General features: G+C 34.8%; 2 protein-coding genes and 1 pseudogene across 5 annotated transcripts; 1 reads left to right on the top strand and 2 right to left on the bottom strand.

The window, feature by feature from the left end:
* Positions 1-223: 223 nt before the first annotated feature.
* LOC140832323 (uncharacterized) lies at positions 224-6,051 on the bottom strand. Its single transcript, XM_073196274.1, has 7 exons — positions 5,795-6,051; positions 4,540-5,402; positions 3,397-3,465; positions 3,164-3,283; positions 2,308-2,358; positions 1,814-1,954; positions 224-1,694 (listed from the first exon to the last, which is right to left on the bottom strand). The coding sequence occupies exons 1-7, from the start codon at positions 5,913-5,915 to the stop codon at positions 651-653; spliced, it is 2,409 nt and encodes an 802-aa protein (XP_073052375.1). The 5' UTR covers positions 5,916-6,051; the 3' UTR covers positions 224-650.
* A 1,097-nt stretch (positions 6,052-7,148) lies between these two features.
* Positions 7,149-12,342, top strand: LOC140832322 (DNA repair protein recA homolog 3, mitochondrial-like). 4 transcript variants are annotated; one of them, XM_073196271.1, is made up of 9 exons: positions 7,149-7,428; positions 8,001-8,058; positions 8,940-9,157; positions 9,790-9,877; positions 9,962-10,134; positions 10,240-10,386; positions 10,795-10,926; positions 11,493-11,889; positions 11,993-12,340. In XM_073196271.1, exons 1-8 carry the CDS (start codon positions 7,369-7,371, stop codon positions 11,883-11,885), a joined length of 1,269 nt encoding a protein of 422 aa, XP_073052372.1. In that variant the 5' UTR covers positions 7,149-7,368; the 3' UTR covers positions 11,886-11,889; positions 11,993-12,340. The 4 variants fall into 4 exon arrangements, with proteins under 4 accessions (XP_073052372.1, XP_073052374.1, XP_073052371.1 ...); XM_073196273.1 differs by having other exon boundaries at positions 8,947-9,157; positions 11,493-12,342; XM_073196270.1 differs by having other exon boundaries at positions 11,493-12,342.
* Positions 12,343-15,495: 3,153 nt separating this feature from the next.
* Positions 15,496-18,761, bottom strand: LOC140831603 (putative transcription factor bHLH041; annotated as a pseudogene).
* Positions 18,762-22,246: the final 3,485 nt, after the last annotated feature.

Genomic DNA, 22,246 nt, shown 5'->3' with positions numbered 1-22,246 from the left:
CATATAACTGAAATCGTAATTTTCCTTGTTATTCTCTACTCACGTATCATAAAAATTAATCTACTTATTCTATATAAAAAAAATTATCTACTTTTTTCAAAAATAATATGAAATCTCAGTTACATGTTTGCGGTTTGAGCCTAACAAACTTCAAATTGTTCTTGCTCTTAGGTCACAAAATACACAAATTGTATACGTATATGTGCAGGAAAAAACATTCACATAGAATTTAAATAAATTAATAATATATTAATGAAAACTTGAGATAAAATAACTATAGTTTCAAGCCATGATTCAAGCCCGACTCCAGGATAACTTGATTTTTAGATTCAAGTAAAAAATCAAACTAGAAAAATGAACTCTTTATTCAAAATAAAACTCGACCTCATATGGCTTCAAACTTCGTGCTGATCCCGAACCCAGTTGATAAAATTCGAGCTTGCATACAAACATATGCCCAACATCCAACCTGCCTCAGATTTTATCCTTTCCTCTGACACTAAACTGCTTAAATTCATCATCTGCTGACAATTCCACAATCTCACATTAGAACCTGGGATTGATGGAGACCAGTTTCAGATTCAGAGTACGAAGGTCCCACCAAATTTCAAGAATTTAAGTCATCAACGTGAGATTTTCTAGCTTCACCATCATAGAAGATTGTGCCCTGACTTAATTCCAGGCTCAAACTTCGCTGCCAAGTTTAATGTTGACTGGACAGCCTTCTGCACTAAACTTGGTGTGTTTGACAAGAGCGATGTCTTAAAGCCGCTGGATATAGTTTGGGGGCATCCAGCTGATGCTGATTGATCACAAGGGCCACCAAAGGCAAGTAGGTGTGTTTTAACAGGAAACTTACAGGGTGTAGTTAGTTTTTCTTCAGTTGATGACACAAAAGTGCCATCTTTATAATCATCCGGTCCCCCCAAGGATGAATCATCTGGTTGATTTTTGTCCCGTGACACAGAATTTATACACAAGGGTATAGACGCAGGCATTCTATTTGCCTCGCCATTCCACGAAAAATCTGTCGCATTTCGGCTTGTCTGGCCACGATCTTCAGAAAATTCGCCACTCTTGGGCAATGGACGAGTTTGTTTCCCGTCAGCCAACTCAGCCACAACCAACTGTCCAGCTTCTTTAAATCTATCTGAAAAGATGTTAGAGAATGTCTTCAAACTGGAACCATCTAGAGAGGATTGAGCAAAAGATAAGAAATTTACTCCCCGGGGTCTCTTTGAAGTCAGCTCCTCAGATGCCTTGTTCAACTTATTAGTGCTGCTTGATACTTTTGGGTCGTCTTCATGGACAACCTCAACAGCATCACCGAATTTTCGAACTGATTCATCCAGTTTGAGCTTACTGTTTTGACCGAGTGAGATATCGGTAAGGAAGCACACTCCTTTAGGAGCATGTGGAACGGTTCTTGAAAAAGGTTTAGCCACAAATTTTGCTGTGCTCTTACCAGATTTCCCTGGGGAGGAGAATTTAACATCGTCTTTCTGATGGGATGTGAGAATATCTGAGGAATTACTGGAGTTTGAGTTAAACAGTTGGGGCAAAAACTTCACTTCAGGCCTACTGACTATTAATGATGTGAAAGAGCCTGCTTTGTCTGGCCCTTTACGCTGCTCAGATTTCAACTCAGGCTTCAAGGCATTATGTGTCATGGATAGAATCTGGTTTTCCGGTGTCTGCGATAATGTTAGTTTGAAAACTTGGTAAAACACATCTGAACATCAAATTACTGTAGTAGAAAGCAAGAGACAAGTGATGGCACCTTAACTAACTAGAATACAAAAGAAAATATTACCTTGTGTGAAAATAAGCAGTCTGCACCTCTATTACAAAATCCTGTTGACGTATAATTGTTGCATGGATACTTGGATAGTTGATGGTCATATGGGCAGTCATCTCCTTTCATGCAAGAATTACGGGCAAAATGACCGCAGGGCTGTAAGATATAAGATAGGCATTCTTTAAAAGATATAAACCATCAATCTCTGAAGGACTTGATCCATACAATAGATATTCTACAAACCAATACATTTTGGTTCAGGAGAGTAATTTTTTAAAACATTTTTAGGAATACATGTTGGTTTCCCCAGCAGAAATTCAAGGCATCATAGCACTGAATTTCATAATGCACCCTTCAATCACACATTCTTATTTAACTTCAATCTTGCACATAACTGACCAGTGTGAAAGGTAAGGATGCATGCTCTTGAACCCCAGCATCATATAAGACTTTGTCGAGATACATGCCGATATGTATATTACAAAAACATAGCCATTGCAAAGTCATACCTTAGATTTTGTCAAGGGTGTTGTATCATGGGAGAATTTGCACTTCTCACCCTGTGCAAACCAAAACAAACAATATAAGAGCCAGTTTTGAGCAATTATTTTCTTGTCTATTGAGTGCATGTGAGTGTCACATTTCCTAGCACGGGAATGAAGGTGCAGGATCAAGTATATATGAACAACTAAGATATGACCCCTACGGCGCCAACCAATATCATAGGTTGAGGATAGGGATGTAAACAAGCCAAGCCCAACAGTATCAAGCTCGAGCTCGGTTCATTTTAAAAATAATAAGTTTGAGACTAGCTTGAGCTCGATTCGTTAATAGCTCGTTTATCATGTTTAACAAGTCTGGCTCGAGCTCGGTCGTTGAGCAGGGTTTGTTTTCGAGCTCGTTTTAGAGCTCGTCGATTATTTTTAGCCAAAAAGTCAATTAATATACAAGAAGTTAAGGGGTATGATTCTCATTTTATAGTATTTCAATAGCTTAAATTTCAATAAAATAGCAATGTGAGGCAAAAACACATGACCAACAAACTAGCCGAGCTCGGGCTCGGGCTCGCGAATATGCTCACGAGCTTACGAGCCAAACATCTTTAAGTTCGAGTTCGGATCGATAAAATTGTTGATCTCGAACGAGCTTTTTACCGAGTCAAGTTTCAAATAGCTCGCGACTGGCTTGATTAGTTTACATCCATAGTTGAAGACATGTTCACGAGCTTACGAGCCAAACAACATTAAGTTTGAGTTCGGCTCGATAAAATTGTTGATCTCGAAAGAGTTTTTTACCGAGCTGAGTTTCAAATAGCTCGTGAATGGCTTGGTTAGTTTACATCCATAGTTGAAGATAACATACAACCTCATGGCACTTCCCTTGCAAATAGTGACGACAATACACTATCTTTTTTGGCTTTGAAACTGTTTGCAGCTTTAATCTTTTAATACCAAGCTTCCTGTTCTTTTCTGCTCGTTTTCTTTTCTGCAAGTAAATTTCGAGCTAAATTAAAGATTAGGAAACACGTATCAAAGCTAAGGTAATATATGCAAATCACGTTTGTAATTGTCATAGTTGTATATATTCCTTTTAGAAACCTTTTTCTCAGCATTTCTTTCCTTGGCCGAGGAATCATTCTTCCTTTTATTTGTTCTGCCATCTCCTTCCTGCATCAGGATCTCCAAATGTCATCATCAATCTTGAGATGATTGCAAATAGTTTATATTATATCTCAAAAATGGCTTATAAATCGAAGTCCATGCAGTGCTGAAAGTTCTCTATTGTCTTAAATTTTCAACTGCTTATAACGAATCACATTAGATAAAAGTTTCAGGGATCTCGTCAGAGATGAATGACCAGAGAAACTTGCCCTTCCTCCCATTCCAGTGCCTAAGTTTTATTTTTCCCGCTCTAACTTTACATTTCTTTGTTTTGTTCAAGTGCTGTAATGGAGGAGGAACAACGAAGAGACTGGTGTTTGTCTATGTGCCTCATTGGTGCAATATTTACTCTTTATGAAACTCCAAAGAAGCTACATTTGAGAAGGGTAAAATAGAGGAAATACCACATAACATCTCCCTATTAACATGAAGATAAAAGTCGAATTTCTTGAATGCAAAGTCAAGATATTAAATAAACTTTAACCGAATCTAAAGAGTCCAACCACCAAGATGAAATAGTAAACACCTCTGAATCATTTCAGGACTACCCTATTGTGTCAGCGAAAAAATAAAAATTGCATACAGTAGCCAATTGATAAAAAAAATTCAATTCTGGTCATATCCTGTTGCAGCAACAAGAAGTTAAAAACATATCATGCCCAAAGTACTGTCATAATTTCAGAGAAATAAAAATAGCAAGAATAAATCAAGGTTTGACAAGTTACTAATGAATGCTAAAAATGCATAAAACTAAATTTCTACAGCTTATGATTTTAAACAATGCCCTGACCACGTTTCTGCGATGTGTATTAAAATCAAATACCAAAAACTGCGTATATTGACTGGAAAATCTACTGGGTCGATGACATAAAAGTTGTTGTTTAAACTAAATTTGTGCAAATTTACCCAAAGGGTAAGGCCGACAAAACTCTTCCCACTAAAAGTTCCAGGATCTTGCATCATGATTTGTAAGAATAACAATAAAACGACAACAATGATTTGAAAATGCAACTATACTGTTGCGTCAAGAATCTTAAAACTATATCAAGCAAAACAAGGACCATGCATAACATATCATACCTTTTTGGCGGTAGCAGAAATTGGATTACCGTTGATATGCTTTTGGATGATTATGCCAGACTGAGGTAAAGTTTCCAAAAAGGTGGGTATAGCATCAAATCCTTGAGTATCCATATCATCACCATCAACACAGCTTTGGGACTGAATATCTAGTGATGGCCTGGATGGTGTTCTATGTTCCACCTTCACACAATCAGTTTCCTTGTCCACGCGAGTATCATGTAGCGGAAACTTTCGGTCTTCTCTTTTGCAAGTGAAGTCATCTTTATACCCATTGTCCTCAGAAGTATGCATGGATATGTTTCCCAATGATGCAGCATTATTAGATAACGGATCAACTGACATATCACAGACCCCGGCTTCAACATATATTTCCCCATCTTCAATCTCTTCATCCACGCCTGATGTAGATACAAGCTTCCCCAATTCCATCTCTTTCAGCTTCACTTGATGCTCAAATTCTTTAGAAGCATTAACCTCCAATGCAGAGTTGTTCTCTTTGCTGTTGTTTCCCAATTTCGGTGATTCAGAAACCATGTCTCCACCAAAACAAGAATCGAGAACTTCAGAAAAATCATCAATAGAGAATTCGTTGACCACTGTCAGCTGACCCATTGAACCAACATGAACGCTATCCAGATTTTCTCGCTCTTTGGCAATCTGAACAGCACAATCAACATGCAGATTTCCACCAATCAAGAAATCCCCACAACTCATACTATCTGCTCGTGTGACTACCTCCTCTCCATTTCCTCGAACTAATATATCATTAGGAACTAATAATTCAGCTGACTTCAACTCACCATGATTAAATTGGATATTCTCATTGCTCTCTCCCCTTAAACCATCAACTTTACTAGAACCTTCACACAACAAAAAACAGGAATCATATTACTACTAAAATTTCACCAAGCAAATCCATGTAGCATGAAAAAACGTCCAAAGTTTCGAAACAAACTAACTATTTGATATACAGGTAGACGCAAGTCCGGTAACAAGAAGCACAAAATATAAAAAAGCAGACATTGATATAAACCAGGGCACCTTATATGTTTCAACACAACATTTCAAAACTCCTACTAGTCTAAAAAAGCGCACGATCACTTGTCTCCAATCGAAGGAACACGTATCCAGATGAGAAGTAGAGAAAATGCTTCTTTCTCCCTATTTAATTTCAATACACTAATATAGAACACGTCGGGTATCAAAAGCGAAGTAACACGAAATTGAATGCTCGAAAGAAATAATATATCACCGTGGAGTTGAGAACTGTCGGTGTGGCAGTGAGAGAGAAGTTGGATGAGATTGAGGAACGTCTGACTGCGTAATGGCCTTCGACGATGAGGCGGGAACGACAGGGCGGGTGCTTCGGACATTTTTTAGGGTTTGAAACCGCCAACGTTTGAATTTCGAGCTCTGATGTTTGGCAATGGGGATGTGTGTCTATGGGGCAAGCAAATCATAAAATTCCTTGTTGAAGAATGAAGAACCAGCGGCTTCCTCGACTCCAACCTATACACTCTTTTTATATTATTAAAGTTTTAAAAAACAATTATTTTAATTTTAATTTTAAGAAGTTAAATGTTCAAGTGTATTATTTATAATAAAGTTTTCCCCTATTTATTTATAATAATAAATTTATAGATTTCGTAGCAATTTTAGGGTTATGAATTTTCAGTTTATGGGGTAGCATGGGATCCGTGGTGGGGAGAAAATAATCAGGGGTGTAATCAATACTCTCAAATCAAAAAGAAAATTGATCTATGGTCAACTTTTAAACAAATAAATAAAAATTTCGATTTTTACATCGTAATTTTTTTTTTTTTAGGTTTTCAACAAGCTATTGCTACATCCATTTCATTAGGAATTGATGATCTTTTGGTAGAGTTAGGACAATTATTGTACGAGGTCTACCTAATGTTGGATACAAAGGCTCATAATAGATCGATATGAACATCATGACTCTCATAATAAAACCAGTTGTTGCTAATATCTTCTTCTCAATTCCTTTATTTACGTGTCATTTAGTGCACATTATTATTTAATATGAAATATATGCTACCCAATGAGTCCGAATATGATATTAATTAAGAATTTATTACGATTCATATAATTTGTTCGTAAAATATTGATTATTTTATATTATATATGTGACTAAAGATTCAAATTTCCATTTCTCTTTTGTGAAACCATGTGTCAATATTTTGAAATAGACGAGTTATTCATGAAAAATTATTAAATTTTATGTCAAAAATAATTTTTTTATTATAAATATAAAGATGATTGACACTTCTCACGAATAAAGATATGTGAGACCGTCTCACAAAATATTTACTCTTATATGAATGACATGATAAACCGATAAAATATTTGTTATTTGTGGTAACAAGGAAAAACTCTATTATATTGGAGTTCATAAATATATTTTAAATGATATACAATATTATTCGAAATTTTAAATAAAATTATATTTTAAATGATATACAATATTATTCGAAATTTTAAATTAAATCAGTTGGGAAAGAGAGAATAATATTCATATAATTTGAATAAGTGGTTTAAAAATATAATCATAAATAGTGAATGATAAAAGAAAAGCTTCGCCGTGAACTACACTTATTACATGATCCATGGTCTCCATAAACGAGGAGTTGAAAAAGGAGGGAAAACCCCCTCAAAAACCCTAAACCCTCACTTCTTCCACTTCCACTCTCTCGGGATGAAATTATAGGGTGTTTGTGGAGAGCGGGTTAACACAAAAGAGAAGGGATTTATTTTCCCTATAATTTGTTTGTTTGTTTGTTCATTTATTCTGCGCTGGAATCCGAAATGGCGAGGTTTCTTCGAAACGCTTCTTGTATTAGGCGATGCCTGTTTCCACAAATACAGGTTTTTCTTTTCCTTTTTAACTTACAAGCTTTGTGTTGGTTCACTTCATTATATTTCCTTTTCGATATGAGGCTGGATTTTTTGTTACAAATGAGAAGTCTTTTTTGACAGGGACCCATGTGGTTATATAAAATATTTCGCTTTCAAAACCGGTTCTTTTGCTTGAGGAGGATGTGTTAGGGAGGGGGTTGTTTTACTATGTGCTCGTGTTTATATTGTTTTCTCCCATTTCTTAAAATTGCTTGCTCAGAACTGAAAAAGTTTGGTTCGGTTTTATGTTATGTTGCTTGCTTATAACTCAAAAGACAGTTTCGATTTTATGTTATGAAGTTGCAATATGAACTATGGGTTTGTTGCATCAGCTTCGATCAATCTATATTATCCGGCCTGTTTTTCGGAACACCAAACGCTGCTTGCTCTTCTTTACGTCTGTCGGAGTGGGGACATGGAGGAGAGGTGGCCTGCTGGTTTATTTTGTTGTTGAGCAGTTCCTCGGGATTTTCCTTTCAGTTTCCATGAAAAACAGAAATGCCCGTTGCATGCTTAAATTTTTTATTATTGATTTTTTTCAGGAATATAGGAAGGGAATATTGGAAACATCCACTCCTGCATGCAACTTTTCTACAAAAGGTACTGGAATTGTCTGTAGTTGACTGTTTCTCGCTTGTGTTAATATGATAATATCTTCTGTGCCCACTTAACGACAATTGCATCTTTGATAAATTTGATCAGTATATAGCATCAAAGTTAATATCACCATGAGTGTTTCCATAGTTGCTTCAGATTTATGTTCACATAAATGGAACACTGGCAAATAAGCGTAGAGTGGACTAGTGCCTGAAGTAATTACATGAATAGTTGATAACTAATCGACATGTCCAAGAATATGTGAATGTTTGTGTACCTACATTTTAACTGCGCAATTATGTTCTCAGTTGTCTGGTCACCTACCTAAGCAGAGAAGTTAGATGAAATCCATTGTCCATACTGGACATGTAGTTTTCCCAAAAGATGACGATGTCATTGGTCTTTCATTATATGTCAGAATGTAAGCTTTATCTTATCAATCCTACAAGAGCTTTTTGAGTGTGCCTAGCACAATTTCTTCTTGTAAATTTTCATCCATTCCTTCACCATTTGTAGTTAGATGATCAACAATGCTACTTTCTTCCATACCCTGATCTGATATCTCGGATTGATGTTTTAGTATTGTTATTCTAATACACGCTTATTCACAATCATATAAAGCCAATGGATGTATGTCTTGAGCTTGTGGCTTTATTAACTTATTGTACAGTACTTGGTTGGCAATGATGAATATGTAATTTGCGGTTTTTTAAGGAGATAACCCCATTGTATTGTCTCTATATTATTAGCAATCTTTTGTGTTGGGTTCCTACAATTCTTTTTGGTCCTCTTGCAAGGGCTTTCTTGCATTCCTCAGTTTGTATTAATCTTTTTTCTTTTTGAAAGATTCCTAAGTAAGTTGATGTTGCTCTGTATGCATGGAGGTAAAAGAAAATCAAAGTCAGATAATGGTGATTCTGGTGAAGAGAACATGTCCGAAAAAGATTTAGCTCTGAAGCTTGCTTTGGATCAGATCACCGCATCATTTGGAAAAGGATCCATCATGTGGCTCGGACGGTCTGTCTCTCCAAGGCATACTCCAGTGGTGTCCACTGGATCCTTTGCCTTGGATATTGCACTGGGAATTGGTGGACTTCCAAAGGTATTATACATAAAAAAAGGCACCCATGCCCAAGAAACTTGTTTAAAAGAACTTGAAATTGTATTGTCTGCATACTGCCTCATCCTCCTTGTATAGGAGTCATGGTTTTGGATCTTATTATCATGCAGCTTGGAATGTGGTTTAAGTTGACTAAAGGAAACCTTTGAATGTGGTCAGCACTCCCTTGCATACTGCCAAGGAAAGTTTAAAATTTGTTAACTTTAACATTGTAATCTTTTTCCTTCACGAGGGTCCATTCAATTATCTTCTTTGTGCTTTTGTTTCACAATTTATTTCTCTTATTCAGATTTTTATTATAGACTATAGTATCGATTGGACAGGTACAAGTACAACTACACTATTTTAAATTTGTTGAGTTTTTCTAGACCCTTTATGTGTAAGCTATTGATTATGCCCTTCATGTGGATTCTCTACATTTACCCTTGAAGAGATGTTATTGATATATATATATAGGTTTACTTATGGGCTACATAACGCGAGTGTAAACCTTCTAGTAAATTTTGTCAGTGGATGTATATTAGGACACACCATACATTCGTACAAGACTGCTAAAAGTGTGTGATTAATTTCATAATTAAATTTATATGAATGATGTTTATGAGGGTTAACAGGGGCGCGTTGTGGAAATATATGGTCCAGAGGCTTCTGGAAAAACAACTCTTGCTCTTCATGTGATTGCTGAGGCACAAAAACAAGGAGGTTAGTGATTTTGCCTCCTTTTAATTTTCCTAATACTTGTTTTATTGAAAAAAAAATTCTCTACCTTTTTTTGTCCTTTTCTAGGTTATTGTGTTTTTGTGGACGCTGAGCATGCGCTTGATCCAGCATTAGCGGAGGCAATTGGAGTAAACACTAAAAACTTGCTTCTGTCACAACCAGATTGTGGTGAGCAAGCTCTCAGTCTTGTGGATACCCTGATCCGGAGTGGTTCAGTCGATGTTGTTGTTGTGGATAGTGTAAGTAAGACATGTGGTTCCTGCTTATAATGTTATTGAAAGATTTCACAAAGACATTGGCGATGTTTTGTGATGCCATTTTTTTTTCTTAATTTCATTTTGTAGGTAGCTGCCCTGGTCCCTAAAGGTGAACTTGATGGTGAAATGGGGGACGCACACATGGCAATGCAAGCTAGACTTATGAGTCAGGCACTTCGCAAATTGAGCCATTCTTTGTCCGTCTCACAGACAATATTAATTTTTACAAATCAGGCAAGGGCTATAAATTTTTATTGCGTTCAACATTTTTATTTATTTTTTCTGCTGTGTTCCACTTTATTTCCCTATATCCTTGTATCTATTACTACTCAAATGTGTTACAGTTTTACTTTAAGTAATGCAGAAAATACTTTTTATCCACGTTTTATGTGCATCTTGTTTCATTATTCATGTCTTTCCCATGAATACTCCTTTTCTCTTTATGATTTTTGTTTGTCATGCATATCTTAATTGTCCTTGTTTTCATGAGCTTATGGTACTTTGCTTTTTAATTCTTGTCCACTTTCTAATTTTTTTAGTTCCGTGAGCTAGATAAGGTTAGCTTAATCCCCTCTCCTTCCAGTTGTCCCTCCCTTCAATTTCTTTCTTTCTAAATCCCTGATGAATTATGTGTGATTTTAGGTACGATCCAAGCTGTCTACCTTTGGATTTGGCGGCCCCACTGAAGTTACTTGTGGTGGAAATGCTTTGAAATTTTATGCTTCGGTACGTCTAAATATTAAGAGAACGGGGCTTGTCAAGAAGGGAGAAGAGGTATGCAGTTTGCTCGTACAAACGTTTGTAGAGCAACGAAATCTTAATAAAATGGAATGATGACCTCGTCCACACTATAAACTCTTAGTTTTTGGCACTTCTTTTCTTTTTCTGGACAAGTTATTTTTTAATTGTAAACAATTGTTATTTGATATGCGGAATATGGCTTCTTGAGTGAAATTGCACTTCGAATTTACTTTACTAAAAGTTTTACATTGTCATCCTACGTTCCTAAACAGAACAGTATTAATATAATTATGTGATAAACTGGATAACTTCCTCTTGAACACTATCCAATATTAGCATTTTCATCAATTTTGTCATTTGATGTTGCACGAGAATGAACTTCTTATTTGGCCTTTTCTTCTCTCTCTTTTTTCTCAATTTTTGCAATGTTCAAACACTTTTTGGTTGGATAAAAATAAAGGTCCTAACAAGACACTGTATAGGTCGGTAAAGTTCAAGTTTGTTCTAGGCAACATGCTATCTAAGACTGATAAGAGTTAAAGAGCACTTTGTAATGAATCAATTATGGGTGTTTTTTTAGCAATCTCTTTCTTCTACAGGCTATAGGAAGCCAAGTTCATGTCAAGATTGTCAAGAACAAGCATGCGCCTCCATTTAGAACTGCCGAGTTTGAGCTCGAATTTGGCAAAGGAATTAGTCGTGAATCGGAGTTGATAGACTTAGGATGCAAATACAAGTTTATTACAAAAGCTGGTTCATTCTTTAACATGAACGGTAAAAGTTTTCATGGCAAGGAAGCTTTGAAGAGTTACCTGTCTGAAAATGAAAGTGAGCGGGAAGAACTCATGAAATTGCTAAGGGAGAAACTTATTGATGCTGAACCAGATGCCAAAAGTGATTCTATAATTGGAGCTATAGGTGGAGAGATCACTGAAGATGCTGCTGCATCTGACACGACCGGTGAAGAAATTGTTACTGCAGTTGAGGCATAAAATTGTAAGCTTATTCTTGATCAAGAAGATCTCTTTAATATGAAATATGCTTATATTGCTGCGTAAGATCTGCTTTTTCCGTCTGATCCTTTTCTATACATGGATAGACATCTGCAAGCTAGATCAGTAGGAATTTGGGACAAGTCTTGCAACCAATTTACCTGCAGTGTTCTTCATCGTCCGCTGTTGAAGTCTTGAACTGCACAGTGATTGTAAAATCCCAGATACATGGGTGTTTCAGGTCTTTTGGTCGCAGTTTTACTTGTCCCCAAAATTGGACAAGCAGGTAACCGGTTGATTTTATGGTTGTATGATTTTCTCCAATCATCTGTTGCTGATGTTCGGCTGAGTTTTGTATGTTAAAAGTGTTCTCTGTTGTATATTCAGCAATGTTAATTTTTAAGAAAAGTTTTCAATGGCAATTCATTTAAGAATGCCATATTTATATCCGCTTGTTTTTCTCCTAATTATTTCCTGTTGAAATTGGCAGTGATATATGGTACTGTTCCTCAGTTTCTGTGTTAGAATCATCCGATGGTCTTGATTCTTGAATTATGTCATGTGACAATGCTCCCACCCCCCCCCCCCCCCCCCCAACCCACCCCAAAACCCCACGGACGTGCTTGCATGGACTTTAAGCAACTTAAAAGCTTAAAATTTTAAATATTGTATGTTCTAGTAGAGAAATGTAGTAGACATGCCAATTCAAATCGAAGTCATTTTTTTGGTTTCAATTTTAGTAGGAACTGAAACCAATGACTTATGGTTTGTTCTGGTTATAGATTCGGATTTGTAGAAATAAGAAAGAACCATGTTTAGAATCATAATTGAAATCATAACTTAATCTTTATGTTTTAAATTTCTTAATATTTTGCAAACCGTGCCTCCTAATGGCAGGTTGCGAAAGATTGTTGGTACGTGCCATTAGTATGTTTCAACATATATATAGGTGTCGAACAAATTTTATGTATGACTAGAAAATGGTGGTCCTCGATTCAAAATTCATATATGAAAGCCAACTTCTCTGCTTCCTCGATTCTGGGCAATTAGCCAATTCGCTTTCAGCCATACAAACCTAAGGACACATCATCCTCCCAGCCCTCACCCGACGTCCCTCTCTGTTTTTTTTTTCTCCTCAAAAGTCTTGTTTTTGGTTATTTCATAGAGAAAAATGAGAGGACTCGTATTAAACTGAAAGATCGCTGAATTTCTAGAAGCGGTCGTCACCATCAACTGTACAATAATTCCTTATATTTGAAACTTGTTAACAAAAATTGATGAGTGGTGATCGAAATTTTTTTATATTGCTGAAGGTTTGTGAGTTTCAAGAAATATTTATTTTAAAATTTTGATGACCAGTGATTTTGGAAAGTGAGATTAGACTTACTTTCTCGACTCTATTATTTTTTTTTTCAAATTTAAAGAAAATTTAAATGAGAAAAACATTTGTCGCCAAAGAAACAGAAAAATAGAAATTTATTTTGTTACTTTTAAAATATTACTTTTCGAGTATGTCTCTTGTGAGACGATCTCACGAATCTTTATATGTGAGATGAGTCAACCTTACAGATATTCATAATAAAAAGTAATACTCTTGATATAAAAAGTAATATTTTTTCATGAATAATCCAAATAAGAGACCCGTCTCACAAAATACGATTTGTGAAACGTATCACATAAGTTTTTGTCTTTTTTTTAGGGTCTTTTAAGTGTACAGTTACGATATATATTTTTTTTTGATGAATCTTTGTAATGGAACCTACTTTGATTTTGAAATTGTAATTGATGGGCATAATATTTACATCAAATTACTTTAGATTAGAGATGTAAGAATATAATCAAGAACCAAAGTCCTATCTTAATTAAGAGTAAAGTCCTATGTATTTGAGATTCTAATATTCTCAGTCGGAATCAATGTTTTCACATTCTTCAGATTTCTTACATTAGTTTTACTTAGGTCTGAATTGACAATGAAAATTAGATTTTGTAGATTTTAAGCTCTTTTATGTCACACGATCCACCTCCACTGTTATGTATATATATGTGTGTGTGAGTGAGATATCATATCATTGGAAAAAATACTAAAATGTCCAAAATAAAAAAAAATACAAGATTATAATTGAATTTGATAATAGACCAAAATTGTAAAAAAGGAACATTTAACACACAAATTGTAATTATCTATTTTGAAATTGAGTTGTTGACTTCCAAATCAAGAGAGTATAATAGGATGTATATACATATATATGGAAGTGCCCGGGTCATGAATGACCCATGACCCGGAACATTATATGGGTAGCCCGAATCATGGTGAGTTTGCAGTATGCGCTTATAAGTAGTCGGACAGGTGAATGTTCGAGACATCTTCACCATGTGCTACCATAAGCCTGGACTTTCAGACAAGCTCCCGGGTGATTTCTACCCGGGCCACCTCGAAAGTATTACCTGAATACACCAGTATGAGATACCTTATGCTTGACAATCATTACTATCATAATTTCAGGGATTTGACGTGTCAGAAAAGTTGTCAGAAAGTAGGGTATGAACAACCATATGACCCTAATTAATAAGTTGACACTGAAAACAAGGTAATCATGATATTTTTTTTTCTATAAATAGCAGATTGGCTAAGCTCACACCCAATTCACTCGTTCATCGTCAATATATATATTTATGAAAAAAAAATATTTCAAATCGGAACAAACCCAATTGGTTAATTTTTATTAAATGTTATAATTAAACGTAAATTAATCATGAAAGCGACTTTCGAAGTCGAAGGTATATATATATTGAGTATTATGATCTTCTGTTACTTCCATTTGATGTGATTTCTAAATGGTCCCCATAAATTTATATATTGTCAGTCAAGATAGGCAACAAAAGAATTTGATTTTTTCACAGAAATTTCAAATTTTGAATTTAATGACAAAAAGAGATGTTGGATTATTAGAACACAAAAGGTTGGTGAGTAATTTAATTTAACATAAATAAATCAAACAAAAATTAAATATAAGTGCTGAAATTTGAATATACAATATATGACATGGTGATTTTTAAGAAATCTAAAATCGTAAAACGACATCGATAAGTTAAAGTGATCTGGAAATAATTCCTTATATTATTTTTTTTTTACTATTTTTTATATAGAGATATAAATTATTATTTATTTATTATTATTAAAATGGTACACACGAGGTAGCTAGATAAATTTATGATAAAATACAACGTTAATACAACCAATACAAATCACAGAATTAAATAATCTCGTACTCAAATTATGAATCTAAAATGAAGTCTTAATATAAAATCTGAAACATTCTAGGTATTAATAATTACCCACTAAGTATCATTAGTATATATAATGCATGACTATAATAATAAAACATTCCTTTATAATAGCTATCAAAATTGTGGTACATATGTATGTAAAGTTTTGCAACGATGAGCACCTATTGTGGATATTTATGTGAGCACGGGCTAAGATGATGTCTACTTATCAGATGTATAGCGTCACGTCAGCGGTGTTCACTCTATATATATATATATATATATATATATATATATATATATATATATATATATATATATATATATATATATATATTGTTTGTGGATGGAAACATACCTAAACATAGAACCTTTTGGGGTGATTTGTCAATGTGTTGGTTAAGTCATCAACAACCTTTCTTACGGCTTCTTGGAAATTAGACTCTTCAAATTCATCTCCCTAAAGACAAAAGAAAATGATCAACCAAAAAATTTTAAAAAAATTTAAAAGAGAAATTCTAACTTTGATATACATGAATGATTTCATTTAATTTCAACAGTCAAATCATTGAACAAAGAATAATCTGGGAACAAGTGTGATAATTCAGAAGTTCCCAAGTCATTTCTTCCTTGGATTTTTATAATAATTTTCCTGATTGAAGACATATAAATTTTAATTGTGCTGGCGGCTGAGGATACTTGATATCTTCATGTGGGTGCAATAGCTAGGGTTTTTAAAAGTTATATGTAAACTTTTCAACGACATTATTTTATTTTATCAAAATAGACTAAATCGTATCTTTTTGTTAAAAGTTAATTTCTAGTCTATTTCGTGGAATTGTAACATATATGCAACATTCTCTGCATTCGATGAAACATAAATTACAATATTTTTAATATTGATCATGCCTATGAGTGTAAATAAACTTAATCGAACCTAATACGAAATTTTTTTATTTTTTACGGCTCGAATAAGATATATATTTATGTTAGGCAAATTAATCTCAGTGGTTCATCTAGATCAGTGGTACACTATGAATTATTTCGGGAAAGTGCATGCACGCCACCTAAATTAACTCGAACTGATTTAATGTATTAATTATTTTAAAAGTTTTATAAACTAAAAGTAGTTAATTATTATATGATATGTAATTTAGAATTATACAAATATAAAATAAATCAACTTAATTTTTCAAAATTATGTCACACAAATATATGCATGTATTTTATGTGTATTTACTAAAACAAATTAATCATGCATGACTAAAAGGGCTACTGATGAATGCATCATGCGATAAGCCACAGAATTCACAAATTCATAGACATACCTCAATTCTCAGTCTCAATACCAAGACATGCACTGAATCTGATTCCGCCATTCTTGCCTTTGAGTCAATAGACAACAAGCTAAGATTCTTTTGCTGTTTCAGAAACTCCAGAATCCCAGTAACGAAATCCAACATTCTGCATTCTCCTTGTACTGTAACCCTCAACTCCATGATTCTTGCTTCTGATGTCGATTCTGGAGCACGATGCATTTCAACATTTACCCTTTCTTGAACTGAAGAAGAAGATGAAGGCCCCTCCACAGATTCTTGAATTTTAGGTTCTTTTCGATTCAAAAGATGCCCCTCCAATGTCTGGTTTCTTTTGCTGAGTTCTTCGACTTTAGATTTCAATGAAATTAGATGCTCCGTAGTGCTGCTAAGGACAGAAGCTTTATCCTTCTGAAAAGAGGAAAAATCCCTTTATTTCATATATGTTTAGGGAAGTAATCTGAATTTCGATTGGGACTTGGGGGACACCAGACGTGATAACAAAAAATATATAATTCAATGGAATTTGCATCCTACGTACCTTTGATCCTACAGGGAGTAATGATCTTAGAAGTTGAAAGCTTTCGTTAAACTTTTCACGACGTTTCCTTTCGTTTATCATGTGGTGCAACTGAGCAGGGGTAGGCCGATTTTCTTGAATAGCCAACTCCTGCCTTCTTCTCAAATGCAAGTTTCTGTAGAAAACAACAGCTCTTCTAAACATGTTACTCTTAGGTTTACGAGCTGCAACGGGGGCTATAGCCTTTCGATACCTTTGAAATGGAGTAGCATTCTGTCTTACGGGGATGGTTTTCATATTTGGTGCAATATTCTGAGTAGGCGAAGAAGTTGAAGAGGAAGATAAAACAGCAAGAATGGCTTCTGTCATGGCAGCATATGCACTCTCTATCGTAATTGGAAAATTTTGAATTTGGCTTGCATTTTCCATGGCTTGCTGATGAGACGACGATGAAAATGGCATGCTTGGTGCCGAAAACTGGAACTGATTTTAGCGCATTTTCAATGTGGAATTCTTGAATAATTGCTTCTCTTCGTGGTTCTTGAACTAAAGAATTGGTGGAAATATTGAACATTAGAGGTGAATATTGATCCGGGCTATCAAATGATAGTGACAGTAAGGAGGAGGATGACGATGAGGGCCGGTTTTGATCCACTGCTGGTTGAGGGCCTAGTGTTGATATTGCTTCTTGTTTCGAGAAATCGATGGCCGCGAATAGACTATTCATTTCCATTTCTAGTCCAAGCTGATAAGAAAAAACACTGTTTTTAATGAATTTCATCCACAAAATTTGTTGATATAGACTCAACAAGAATTTTTGCTTGTTTTTTCTTACCGGAGGTTCGTTGCGCATTCCTAGTTCAATCTCTCCCCGAGGACAACTCATGAATACTACTGTCTAATACATACGAAAGATTAATCAGAACCTGAAATGATGCAGTATACATACGGAAAATCTTTTTCAACACAAAAAAATTATGCTTTTAATCCGCGAACGAATGAATATACAAACCTTAATTCCAGCTTCTCGATAGAAATCGAGCTGCACTTTACTTGATGCCATTCTTTGAAAATCACGCTCCTTTAACTCCATGTAAGGAACATTGTTCATAAAAGCAAACCCTGGAATTCTTCGGAAGAAACGATAGTTAACTAAAACCGATAACAAGGAGACCAACAAATCAAAGTAAAGTGTGCACGCCTTTAATTAATTTCACCATATATAATCTAATGAGTCATACCGGGAAACCACATAGTTCTCCGATTGAGAATATGCATTGAAAAGCCTCCGGGCCAGGCTTCCAGACGACGAGCTCGGATGTTGGCTGCTTATTTCGTGATATATACCATCCAGGAACGACAAGAAACTGTAAGAAAAACGATGCCTCATGATCAGTTGAGCGGTACAGAAAAATCTTATAATCAAACAATTTGCTCACCAATATTATATGATCCTTCTTACTTGTATGGCTGGGGTGAATATAATGACCACAAGCAGATGTAAGAACTGCCCACAGATTGAATCATACGTCGAAGGAAAGCGGACCTGTCTCCCTCGCCGAGCAGAAAGATGGAGTCCATTAAAATCAGGACTCAGGGTTTCAGGTTGTCTTGTCATACATTTGATCCCATGAACTCCACTTCTTGCCTTATATACATACTCATAATGTATATGCACTTCAATTCCATAGTTTTAGTATATAAAACACATTGGAAATGCATTTTTTAGAGATAATTATATTTAACAGATAAGGGGCCAGAGGGGTGCGAAGATGAGAATTGAAAAGTACTGATGAAAAAGGAAAGAGACTACCAATATTATTAAGAAAAACAAACAGCGGGGACATGAAAAATATGCGAGAGAAAGAGAAGTGGTGGGCCGGGGTGCGTGGAAAAGTATAAGCTAGGTCAAAGTCATTAATTGTCTTGAGTCAAAGTGGGGATGCAATTCTCTTGTCATTTCATTAATCTATATATTCTGGGAATTTGGAATTTAGAAACTGTTTGGATTAATTGAATTTCTCCCCCTGGATTTTGGTTGAAATGCAAAAGAGCCTCTCAACTCTATGTGATTTACGCCTTTACATTTTTTTTATAATGAAAATGACATTCATTAATAAGGTAAAAAATAATTATACAAGTACACTAGGACATCATCAGCAGATTGAACAATTCAAATATCAAAAAACAAATTAACTAAATCGAAAGTATAGATACATCCATTGAACTAGGAGAGCAACGTAAAATGAATATCTTAATCTTCTTAATTGTTGCTTAGATATATGACTTCTCATTTTCGAACATTACTCTATTTCTTACGTTCCACACCTGGTAAACTGTAGCTACAAAGACCGAGCAGCACATCTTAACTAGCGTGGAATTCCCCCTATACATCCCTCTAAATGCTCGTAGAATCGCGGCTTTAGAGCCCATTAGTTTCTTCATTCCAAGCCCATGTCTAATTCTCACCCAAACCATTCCTGTAATCGGACACACAAGAAGAATAGGTGTGCCAAATTTTCGGTTGCACCATTACATGGAACACATGTTTTGTCTTCTACAAATTCAAGCCTATCGTGGGTGGGGGGCTTACCATGAGCGTACATCCATAATGCAAAGCGATGTTTCGGTAGGAATATGCAAACTTTCTGGACTAGAGGTTTCCATGGCCAAATCCTCACACTCCAAGCAAAGAAATTATATGCAGAAGACATACCTTCATGACCATTGAACCAGCTATTCAACATATTAATTGGCCCGTTCATCGAATCCTGTCTTTGAACTATCTCATCACGGATTCGAATTAGCTGCTTGATAAGTGGAGATACATCTCTATGCCAATCTCAATACCAAATACTGTGAGAGTTACGATATATATGATTCACACAGGCTTTGGAGGAAGATTGCTTATACTCGATAACATTTGCCTCGCGTTCTTGGACCATTTCAATGAAAATAACCTCAAAAGCTTGTGCCTCATTGAGTAGTTGTGTCATGTTATACAATCAAGTTTATTCATTACATAGTTGCTCTTGAATTGCAAGATATTCGGGAGAACTATCTGACAAAGAAAGAGATCAAGTAAACCAGAAGTGAAGCCAATCTGATTTTGTATGCTATTCTCCATCTTAGCATTAATGGCATTCTTAATGGATTCATGCTTAAAAAATGAATAAACCGCTGACCGGACATAGCTTGCAGTGAATCTATTATCTATTTGATATACATTATCCACATGCTCGTGCTTCAGCCTAAGCACATTGTTCATCCCGACTAACATGTAACTCTTAGCTTTGTTGTTTGTCACGATCCATCTATCATATATTTCTCGTACACTACGAGAAGCATTCAAAGATAGCTCAAGAGAAAACTCTTATGTCAATACAAACTTCAGATTCTCACATACGAGGGCAATATTAATGTTAATATCTCATTTTAAAAGGATTTCAAAACAAGAACATGACCATAAGACACGGTTGCTAAAATTAATGTATAAAACGACATATAATAAATCAAACAAATGCCATAGAAAACAAATAAATTAATTTAGGAATCATAAACATGATGAGTGATACATTTTATTTATTACACCAATTCCAATAAAATTTAATCTCATATTTAATAAGACGTTTTATGGTGGAATGAATTTAATGATGATTGAATTGAGACTATCTCTATTATGAGTGTGACCCACCATTTAGGATTTTAAAACCCTGTCCATATTTATCGCCGTAGGGTAGTTGATTTGCTTTGGTTAATAGTGGAGGTAGTAGATCCTTCTTCAACTAACCATTATATAATAATAATTAAATTTTCATAAACTTCTAATTATTTTAGTAAACATTGTAACAATTAAATCTAATCTAATCTAGTCTAAAACATGATGCATAGTATATAAAAAAACATAAGAGAGATACCGTTGAAAGTGAAAATCATGTCTTTATCACAATTTAATTGACAAATAAAATTTAAAAAATAAATAATTTTTTATTATTAAATTTCAGATTAATTTAATGAATCAATTAATTGTAAAATCAATATTTTACACTTAATTTTATTAAAAATCCTAATTTTAATATAGATGTCTTCACATCGAAAATCCGGATAGCATCGTAATCCTTATAATGTCCTTGGACCACATTAGTGATATTTCAATTTAAAAATCTCATATTTTAATTAGTTTCATCACAAACTCGATTTAAGTTGTTATCCATAATTTTGTTTCTCCTGTATATATAACTTATATATATTAAATCATGGTTACATCCAATAAACTTAGGATTTGCTATGATATTTAAGAGAATCAATTTTATGCAAACATGCTAAAAAATAAATGTCGTTTTTGGAAAAACAAGTAATATTTTTTGGAAGTCAGATTCAGGTTCTCAGACTCAGTGCTAAATAAATGTCATACCCAACATGTAATATTTTTGGAGTCACACCAGTCTGATCAGCCTTTTAATCCACCGGCTTAGAAATTCAGGGAATAGTCATAATAGAGATTAGTTTTTCCAATAACTTATTTAATTTGGGATATTGATCCACTAGGTTTCAAATTTTGATTTTGATATACTAACTTTTAATTTTCAGTGATTTCGGTCTAATGGCTAATGTGTCGTCAAAAAACATTGACAAAACATCGAAAAATATTGACGCGTCATTGAAAATTTGGTAAAAAAATAGCAGCAGGACTGGGCCATGGAATTCTATGTTATGACGCTTAAAACAGCTAAAAAACGAGAAGATCGAGAGAGAAAACTTCAGAAATTCAAACGCGACAAGCCCAAATAACACATACTAATTGCATAAAGTTATATTCTTGTTTGGTTCTACAAACATACCCATGGATACATTTTGTCGAACAGTCCATAGGGGAATCGTGAGTCAGGGACACGATTACCTGTTATAGGATCTCGAAAGCGTTTCCGAACCATGATGATCAAAGGAGGTAAATCAATGGTCGCCCAAAGTAAATGGTCTGTGCTCGCTTATTTCTCCAAAGGTGGACGATGATATTATATATCAATTATCTTGGCATTCCTTTATTTGTTGATGCTATTGCAACTAAGATCAACTCAAGGCCGATACTAACTCTTTTATATGCTGGGAAAATTGAGCTCATTAGATCAGTGATTGAAGGAGTGGAGTGCTTTTGATTATCCATATTGACATTCTCGGGGACATTATAGATAAGATCTATTCACTATGTCGTAAGTTCATTTGGCCAACAAAGCATTCACCAATTGCTTTTAAGATGT

Source organism: Primulina eburnea, chromosome 5 (assembly GCF_022965805.1).
Source record: "Primulina eburnea isolate SZY01 chromosome 5, ASM2296580v1, whole genome shotgun sequence".
Classification (NCBI taxonomy): Eukaryota; Viridiplantae; Streptophyta; class Magnoliopsida; order Lamiales; family Gesneriaceae; genus Primulina; species Primulina eburnea.
This window is presented reverse-complemented; position numbering and strand designations above follow the sequence as displayed.

Coding starts and splice junctions, on each gene's coding strand:
- LOC140832323 (XM_073196274.1), bottom strand. CDS start 5,915: ATGTCCGAAGCACCCGCCCTGTCGTTCCCGCCTCATCGTCGAAGGCCA. Junction 5,403..5,794: donor CGACAGTTCTCAACTCCACG/GTGATATATTAT, acceptor TGTTGTGTGAAG/GTTCTAGTAAAGTTGATGGT. Junction 1,955..2,307: donor CACCCTTGACAAAATCTAAG/GTATGACTTTGC, acceptor TATATCTTACAG/CCCTGCGGTCATTTTGCCCG.
- LOC140832322 (XM_073196270.1), top strand. CDS start 7,369: ATGGCGAGGTTTCTTCGAAACGCTTCTTGTATTAGGCGATGCCTGTTT. Junction 7,429..8,000: donor GCCTGTTTCCACAAATACAG/GTTTTTCTTTTC, acceptor GATTTTTTTCAG/GAATATAGGAAGGGAATATT. Junction 10,387..10,794: donor TATTAATTTTTACAAATCAG/GCAAGGGCTATA, acceptor GTGTGATTTTAG/GTACGATCCAAGCTGTCTAC.